The sequence below is a fragment of the Cebus imitator genome, unplaced genomic scaffold (genome assembly GCF_001604975.1).
Source record: "Cebus imitator isolate Cc_AM_T3 unplaced genomic scaffold, Cebus_imitator-1.0 Scaffold328, whole genome shotgun sequence".
NCBI lineage: Eukaryota > Metazoa > Chordata > Mammalia > Primates > Cebidae > Cebus > Cebus imitator.
The window spans coordinates 479,145-488,005 of NW_016107643.1; the positions used below are offsets into that span (position 1 = coordinate 479,145).

Consider the following 8,861-nt stretch of genomic DNA (forward strand, 5'->3'; position numbering starts at 1 on the left):
AGCAAGGAAAGCTTCCACCTTGGGCTTTGTCACCTTCACACCATCTAAGAGGTATGTTCTGTTGTCCTGTTTCTGTCACCTGTAGATGAAGAGGTGAAGCCTCATAGAAATGAATTATGTTGCCCAAGGTAGAAGAGTCAGAGTGGGAATATAGGTTCATCTGGCTCCTCAGCTGTTCATCTGCCCCCACCTTACCCAGATGCCTAACATATCATTCATGCATGCATTAAAAATAATTTTTATTTAGCACCTACTAAGGCCAAGCACTGTTATTGGGATAGAGTCCTTTCCCTCACTGAGCTGTACATTCTAGTGAGAAACGCAGATAGTAAACCAAGTAAATAAGTATGCAATGTAACATTAGAGTGACATGAAAAAAATAAAGGCAGAGGACTGTGAGGGTGGGGTACAATTTTGGCTAGGTGGTCAGGGAAAACTTCTCTGAGGAGTGTTATGTGAGCAGAGACCTGAACCTACACTCAGGTCTATCTGAAGGATGAATATTACGAAGGACATTCTAGAAAATTCATATAAAGGGAATAGGCTGGGCGCTTTATATTTATATATAAATATAAATATTTATATTTATAAATATATATTTATACTAATATTATATTTATATTTATATTGCAGGCTCACACCTGCAATCCCAGCACTTTGGGAGGCCGAGGTGGGTGGATCACAAGGTCAGGAGATCAAGACCATCCTGGCTAACAAGGTGAAATCCCATGTCTACTAAAAAAACAAAAAATTAGCCGGGCATGGTGGCACATGCCTATAGTCCCAGGTACTCAGGAAGCTGAGGCAGGAGAATCGCTTGAACCTGTGAGGCAGAGGTTGCAGTAAGCCAAGATCATGCCACTGCACTCCAGCCTCGGTGACAGAGCAAGATTCTATCTCAAAAAACAAAAGAAAAGGAAAATTTATATAAAGGGAATAATATAATAATATGTGGTCTTTTGTGACTACTTTCTTTCACTTAGCACAATATTTTTAAGGCTCATCCATGTCATGACATGTATCAGTACTTCATTCCTTTTTAGGGCCAAATAATATTCCACTGTGTGGATGTACAGTAGTCCCCCCATAGCCTTGTTTCACTTTCTGTGGTTTCAGTTACAAAAGTAGGTGAGTACAGCACAAGATACTTTGAGAGACCACATTCATAACTTTTATTACAGTGTATTTTTATAACTGTTCTATTAGTATTATTGTTAATCTCTTACTCTGCCCAATTTATAAATTAAACTTTATTATAGCTATATATGTATAGGAGAAAATAGTATATATAGGGTTTGGTAGTATCTGTGGTTCCACGAATCCACTGGGGATCTTGGAATATAACCTCCTCAGATAAGGAGGAGACTACCACATTTTGTTTATCAGTTCATCAAATGATGAACATTTAGATTGTTTCCACCTTTTGGCTATTACAAATAATGCTGCTGTAAACATTCGTGTACAGGTTTTCATGTGGACATGTTTTTATTTTTCTTGGGTATCTAGCTAGGAGTGGAATTTCTGAGTCATATGATAATTCTGATTAATCATTTGAGGAACTGCCAGACTATTTTCAAAAGTGGCTTCACCATTATACATTCCCACAAGTAGATATGAGGATTCTGATTGCTCCAAATCTTCACCCATATTTGTTATTATCTGACTTTTTGATTCAAGCCACCTTAATGAATTTGAAGTGCTATCAACTTCATCATGGTTTTGATTTGCATTTCTCTCATGACTAATGATGTTGAACATCTTTTCATGTGCTTTTTGGGCATTTATATATCATCCTTGGAGAAATGGCCACTCAGATCCTTTGCTCATTTTTTAATTGGACCATTTGCCTTTTATTATTGAGTTGTAAGAATTCTTTCTACATTGCAGATACAAGTTCTTTGCCAGATATGTGATTTATACACATTTTCTCCCATTCTGGTTTTTGTTTTTTGTTTTTTTTTTTTTTTTGAGACAGAGTCTCTCCCCATCACCCAGGCTGGAGTGCCATGATGCAATCACGGCTCACTACGGCCTTGACCTCCTGTGTTCAAGTGATTCTCCCACCTCAGCCTTTTGAGTAGCGAGGACTACAGTTGCATGACACCACCCTGGCTAATTTTTGTATTTTTTTTTGTAGGGACAGGGTTTTGCCCTGTTGCCCAGGCTAATCTTGAACTCCTGGGTTCAAGCATTCCACCCTCCTTAGCCTCCCAAACTGCTGGGATTACAGGCATGAGCCACCATGCCTGTCCTTTTCACTTTCTTGATAATATCCTGTACAAAAGTTTTTAATTTGGATGAAGGCTAATTTATCTTTTTGTTATCATTGTTGCTTATGTTTTTGGTGCAATAAGAAAAATCTTTTTTGCCAAATCTATGATCATGAAGATTTGCCCCTTTGTTTTCTTCTAATAGTTTTATAAGTTTAGCTCTTACATTTAGATTTTTTATATATTTTTAGTTAATATTTTGTATATGGTATAAGGTAGAGTCAAATTAATTCTTTTGTAAGTAGATATACAGTTGTTTCAGCATCATTTGTTAAAAAGACTCTTCTTTCCCCCACTGAATAATCTTGGCACCCTGGTGGAAAATCAGTTGACCATGGACACATGGTTTTATTTCTAGACTTCCAATTCTATTCCATTGATCTATATGAGTATCCTTATGCCAGTATTACACTATCCTGATTACCATTTGCTTTATATTAAGTTTTGAAGTCAGAAAGTATGAATCCTCCTCCTTTTTCTTTTTCGAGATTGTTTTGGCTAGTCTCGATCCCTTGTAACTCAATTAGTTTGCCAATTTCTACAAATAAGGAAAAAAGGATCATGAATTCAGAGCAGGGGATTAAACAGGGAATTCATTTGGCCTTTACTTGATAAAATGGTCCCAAGTTTCAGTCTAGATCAAAATTGGGCAAAGTTTTTAAAAATATGTTTAAGACTAGTTAGTTTCCAATACATTTTTTGTTAAGGACCAGAGAGCATTTTAGAGTTGGCAAGCCATTTGGACTCTGTTGCAGTTACTGAGCTTTACCACGTAGCATGGAAGCAGCTATAGACAATACCTAGCAAATGAGTGTGGTTGGGTTCCAATAAAATGTTATTTATGTATACAAACATATGTCACAAGATATTGTTCTTTAAATTCTTTGCAACCCTTTAAAATGTAAAGACTATTCTTAGCTCAAGGCCACACAAAAACATGTGATCAGCAAGGGTTGGCATTTAGGCTGTAGTTTGCCAACTTCTGATATAGACCATTAGATTTCTGTGTCTAGATTCAAGGTCACAGCCTCAGTTGGGAATTCATAATTAATAGTTTTGACCTGCATTACTTCCTTGGCTTATCTCTGGGCTTACTAAATAAATGCAGTCAAAATTCATGTCTTTGCCCTCATTTTAAAAACACACACATATACGTTCACACCTGTATCAATCTGGGTTTGACAAGGAGACAGAAACCATACAGTAATTTAAAGAATTATTTTGCCAGGCATGGTGGCTCACCCCTGTAATCTCAGCACCTTGGGAGACTGAGGTGGGCAGATCACCTGTGGTCAGGAGTTCCAGACCAGTTTGGCCAACATGGTAAAACCCCATCTCTACTAAAAATACAAAAATTAGCTGGGCATGGTAGCAGGCGCCTATAATTCCAGCTACTCAGGAGGCTGAGGCAGGGAGAATCACTTGAACCCAGGAAGCAGAGATTGCAGTGAGCCAAGACATTGAACTCCAGCCTAGGCAACAGAGCAAAACTTCGCCTCAAAAAAAAAAAAATATATTTTGCAAAGATAAATATAAATACTAAGAAAAAAAAAATCCCACAGCTGAGGGGGATTACCCAAGGATAAACTTGGAAGGAGGATTCCCTACCCAAGGCTAGGGTTCAGTCCTTATTGGAGATGTGGTTGCAGCCTACTGGACAGCAGAAAAGTTTTGAAGGGGAAGGTTGTGCAGGCCAGAGTTGGTCCACAGTCACCAGGCAAACAGGAATAACCCTTTGGGGCATAGGCAAGCCTTTTTTATTCCATCTGATTCCAAGAAGTAGAAAAAAGGGTTAACAGTTATTGCCATCTTTGCTCACATACAGAGTACACGGTGGAGTCAAGACATCTCCTGAAAACCCCTCAGAGGTGAATGAGGTAGTGACTTGGGGTGGTAAGATAGTCCTCTTAAGTCAGCTGAAGAGGGGCATCGGATGAAGCTCCACCCATAAGGCCTGCCCACACAGGTCTTCTCCCTGAGTGTGTCCTCCTCTAGTACAAGATGAGGTTTAACTTATTGCTAGTGTGTTTCACATTTTCCCTCCTCACCCATGTAAAGTTTGTCCCCAAAAAAGCTGTTCTTTGAAGAGGTGCACCTTTTTCCTAAGTCCTTGTCCATTCTCCCCACACATGCGGAGGTATTTCTATTCTATATACTCTGGGGTTTAGTGAAGGGTCACTCATGGCTGAAGCCTTATCCACATTCCTTATATACCTAACATGTCTTAGAATCAATTCTCTGGAGAGACAATGAGATGGAAAATTGAGGATTCACTGGGGAGTGAGGGCAGGACTGGGCAGAGGAAGAGGCTGACCTGCAATGTGTCTGCAACCCAGTGATCCTTCAGTTCAACTGGGACTTCCGGATCTGAAATGACCTTCTGGAGGTGTCCCAGTTGAGTCAAGCGTGGGGCCAGGAGCTACCCCTGTGAAGATGCAAACCCCCAGAGTGTGCAGCTCCCTGTGGCTGAGAGCAAGTTCCAGAGTGGAGGGCATCTCTGCCAGCAGCAACACTGTTCTCTCAGGCAGCTGAGCTGTTAGCCGTGAAAAGGTCATCTCAGCAGAGCTCCACAGTGTCCCCACATGCCAATTCTCCCTGTGGTGTGTGATCACAAACGCTTTGCCCAGACACCCTGCAGCAAAGACCTCCTTCCTGAGGGCCATCTTATGCCTGACTGTCCATTCTTTTGCTCACCAGCATTCCCCAGACAATGGTGCTTCCCCTGAGGCTATCATTGGATGTTTGGTAAATGTTGATTATTGCTAAAGCCTTACCCACGGTCCCTACACAAATGAAACTTCTCTCCTCAGTGTATCCTCTTTGCACACTCTATACTCATAAGGCTCCTCTCTTGAACGTATCCCTCCCATGCCAGATAAGGGTCGACACATCTCTGGAACTTCACTCACATTCTGCATACACAGGGTCTATTCCCCACGTGTCTCTCGGGTAACATGAGGCTTGACTGATCACTCAAGTCTTGCCCATGACCCCTGCATACATAGTTTCTCCCATCGGTGTGTCCTCTGGTGCCTGATGAAATTTGACTTACACTAAATTCTTGCCCGCACTCCCTACAAACGTAATGCTTCTCCCCTGAGTGTGTCCTCTGGTGGACAAGGAGGAGTGATTTCTGGCTAAAGCCTCAGCAACACTCGCTGCACACGTAAGGCTTCTCTCCTGAGTGTGTCCTCTCATGTACAATAAGGGTTGACTTGTCACAAAAGCTTCACCCACATTACCTGCAAATACAAGGCTTCTCATTTGTGTGTGTCCTCTGATATCTGGTGAGATTTGACTTCTGGCCAAAACCTCACCCACACTCCCTGCAAACATCATGCTTTTCCCCCGAGTGTGTCCTCTGGTGGACAGCGAGGAATGATTCCGACTAAAGCCTCATCCACACTCACCACACACATAAGGCTTCTCTCCAGAGTGCGTCCGCTTGTGTATCATGAGGGTTGACTTGTCGCAGAAGCCTCTCCCACACTCCCTGCAAACATAAGTCTTCTCATCTGAGTGTGTCCTCTGGTGTTTGATGAGATCTGAGTTCTGGCTAAAGCCTCACCCATACTCCCCACAAACATAAGGCTTCTCCCCTGAATGAATCCCCTGGTGTTTTCTGAGGGTTGACTTATCACAAAAACCTCATCCACACTCTAGGCACACATAGGGTTTCTCACCTGAGTGTGTCCTCTGGTGTCTGATGAAGGATGACTTCTCGCTAAAGCCTCGGCCACATTCGCTGCAAACATAGGGCTTCTCCTCTGAGTGAGTCCACTGATGTCTGTTGAGGATGGACTTATTTCTAAAGCTTTGCCCACACTCCCTGCACAAATAAGGCTTCTCTTCTGAATGTGTTATCTGGGGTCTGTTGAGGTTATACTTCTGGCTAAAACCTTACCCACATTCACTGCACACATAAGGCTTCTCCATCGAGTGTGTCCAGTGGTGTCTGATGAGGGTTGATCCATCTTTAAAGCCTCACCCACAATCACTGCAAATATAGGGCTTCTCCCCTAAGAGGGTTCTTGGATTTGTAATAAAGTTTGATTCCAGGCTATGGTCTATTTCACACTCTCTACAGTTGATTGCTCCAAATCTCAAGGTTTCTAATTCCTTCAAGTCTTTGGCTGCACAGGGTTTGTTCTTTGGGCTGAGCTGGGCTCTATTTCTACCACCATGTTGCCTTCTCTAGGACTTGCTGACTGTTTTTGGAGTAGGCTGGGGAATGCCCTTGAGGTTTCTCTCTCCTCTGTCCTTGCAGACCAGGGTTTGGAGCCACCTCCTCTCTCCTGATCTTCTGTGTTTTCATTCCAGCAGCTTTGATGGGAATACTGCTGCCCCTGCTGTTTCCAGTGCCCTGGGCTAGAATTCCCTGGATGGAAGTGATTTTCTGCACGTAAGCCCAGGAAGATCTGAAGCACATGTTGGCTGAGGAATTGCAGAAAAGAGAAGGCCAGAAGGCAGGAGGAACAAGGGTAGATTTCTGGCTTTGGCTCTGCTAAAGAAATAAAGTTTTCAGTTAGAGTACCGTAAGTAGGGCTGCTGGGCTCCTCTCCCTTGTCTTAGGACAGAGAATGTTTTGCTGCCATGCCTGTAATTGATAGTATGAATACAACACAATTTGCTTCTGAGCAATGATTCCTTTACATTCCATCACATTTTCTATTGCAATCCAAAAAATCCACAACAAAAACATCTTGGGACCAGGAACCTCTCAAGTGAGTATTCTGTTCTGTAAATAACTTTAATTATACTTAGCCTTCTCCTTCTTCTAAAATCTTCTAAGCCATAGACATTCACATTGGTATATACTGTCCACAACTCTGTTCTGCTTGGAGATAATGGTCTCTATGACACGTGGAAATCTCCTTCATGACTGTTCTTATTATATAAAAAAAGAGTCTGATAGGCATAAAAAGTCCCTCAGTATGGAGGGTTTCAAATGCAGGCGAAAGTGTATGGAATACTTATTAAAGAAATTATAGTATATAAAACAAATATAAATTTCAGGCTGCCCACCTGTAAACAAAGACTTCTTAGAAAACGTCAAAGTACTAGGTTCTCTACTAAGTATTATGAATTCAGCAATGAACAAGAAAGACGTGGTCCATGATTTTAGGACTGTGACAACAAACCAAAACAACAAAATCTGCCTTTCTTTCTACTTTTCATAAATTAGTAAAAAGACAAATTTTTCATTTACAGCAGCACCTGCCTACAAAATATCAAAACTAGATGTTGCCTTTCATCGCAACTAGATCTATCCAATTGATGCTAAGAAATAACCTCCTTGGCCCCAGACCCTGCTGCGCCTGATTGGAGACTTCTGCCTAACTAATGAACACTGGAGTCTTTATACTCACCTCTGTCTGTCCCTACAAACTCATTTTATCCTATCCAGAATGCTAGTTTTCAAAACTTTATTAGCAAAAACATCATGAAACTGCTCTCTAGCAGTAAAACATTTTACTTTTTCCCCCTCACCAAACTATACAGTGAATTTCTTCACTGTTGTGTCTCCTTGTCTCTTATGTAAAGGATTTGTGCCTTTTGATTTTTTGACCTTTTGTGTTCTTTGTTTTAGTTTCTGACAATGTGTTTTCCCTTTGGTTGCTTTTGTGCATAGACTGAGCTGTATGTGCTCAAAGCTGTTTGTCTGGCAGCCTTGCCATGGGTGAGGCTCTCAGTAACTGTTAGGCTCTGCTTGCTGTCACTGAACACTCCCTGAGCTTATTTGGTTTACTTGGGTTCTTAAAGTAACTCATTATTTGTTTCTATTTCTGGCCAATCACCTCTTACAAGACTTGTGGTCATTCTAGTATTTTGTGACATGAACTTTTAGTCTTGATACTTTGACCGTGACTTGCTGCCATCTTTCTGGTTTATCTAGAAGCATACCAGGTCATTCAGACCACAGTCTGAATATATAGATGGTATATAGCACTGATGTAACACCCTACATCACTGAGAAGTATTTCAGTAGAAGAAGAAATCTCATTTGTGTCTATTTTGTGTTAAACACAGGAACCAAAAGCTCATTACACTTAACACCCTGTTAAGTAGGCCCCATGTGTACTCATTATGATTCTAATCCCTATGCCTTACTAGGAAAGTGTCACCATTCACTAAAGATAATTTAGATTTAAAGAGGCCATTCTGAGGAACTCTGCTTTCTATCATGCCCCTTTGCTATATAATAATTCAGTATATATTTCTAAAGAACTATATAGTTAAGAGATCTGGCTTACATCATCAATACATTTACTCATTTGCTTAATCTTAAAATGCAAGGAATAAGGCTGGGCACAGTGGCTCACACCTGTAATCTCAGAACTTTGAGAGGCTGAGGCAGGCGGATCACCTGAGGTCGGGAGTTTGAGACCAGCCTAACCAATGTGGAGAAACCGCATCTCTACTAAAAATACAAAATTAGCCGGGCATGGTGGCACATGTATGTAATCCCAGCTACTCAAGAGACTGAGGCAGGAGAATCACTTAAACCCAGGAGGCAGAGGTTGCAGTGAGTCGAGGTCATGCCATTGCACTCCAGCCTGGGCAACAAGAGCAAAACTTCATCTCAAAAAA

At 41.4% G+C, this 8,861-nt stretch overlaps 1 protein-coding gene across 1 annotated transcript in view; it reads right to left on the reverse strand.

Annotated features, from left to right (window-relative positions):
* Positions 1–4,525: 4,525 nt before the first annotated feature.
* The window catches only part of ZNF343 (zinc finger protein 343), a 25,972-nt gene continuing 21,636 nt past the window's right edge, over positions 4,526–8,861 (reverse strand). Inside the window, 5 exon segments of the mRNA XM_037730044.1 lie at positions 4,526–4,922; positions 5,045–5,322; positions 5,325–5,654; positions 5,657–6,403; positions 6,406–6,778. Of these exon segments, the coding sequence (XP_037585972.1) occupies positions 5,240–5,322; positions 5,325–5,654; positions 5,657–6,403; positions 6,406–6,778 (1,533 nt within the window). The 3' untranslated portion in view covers positions 4,526–4,922; positions 5,045–5,239.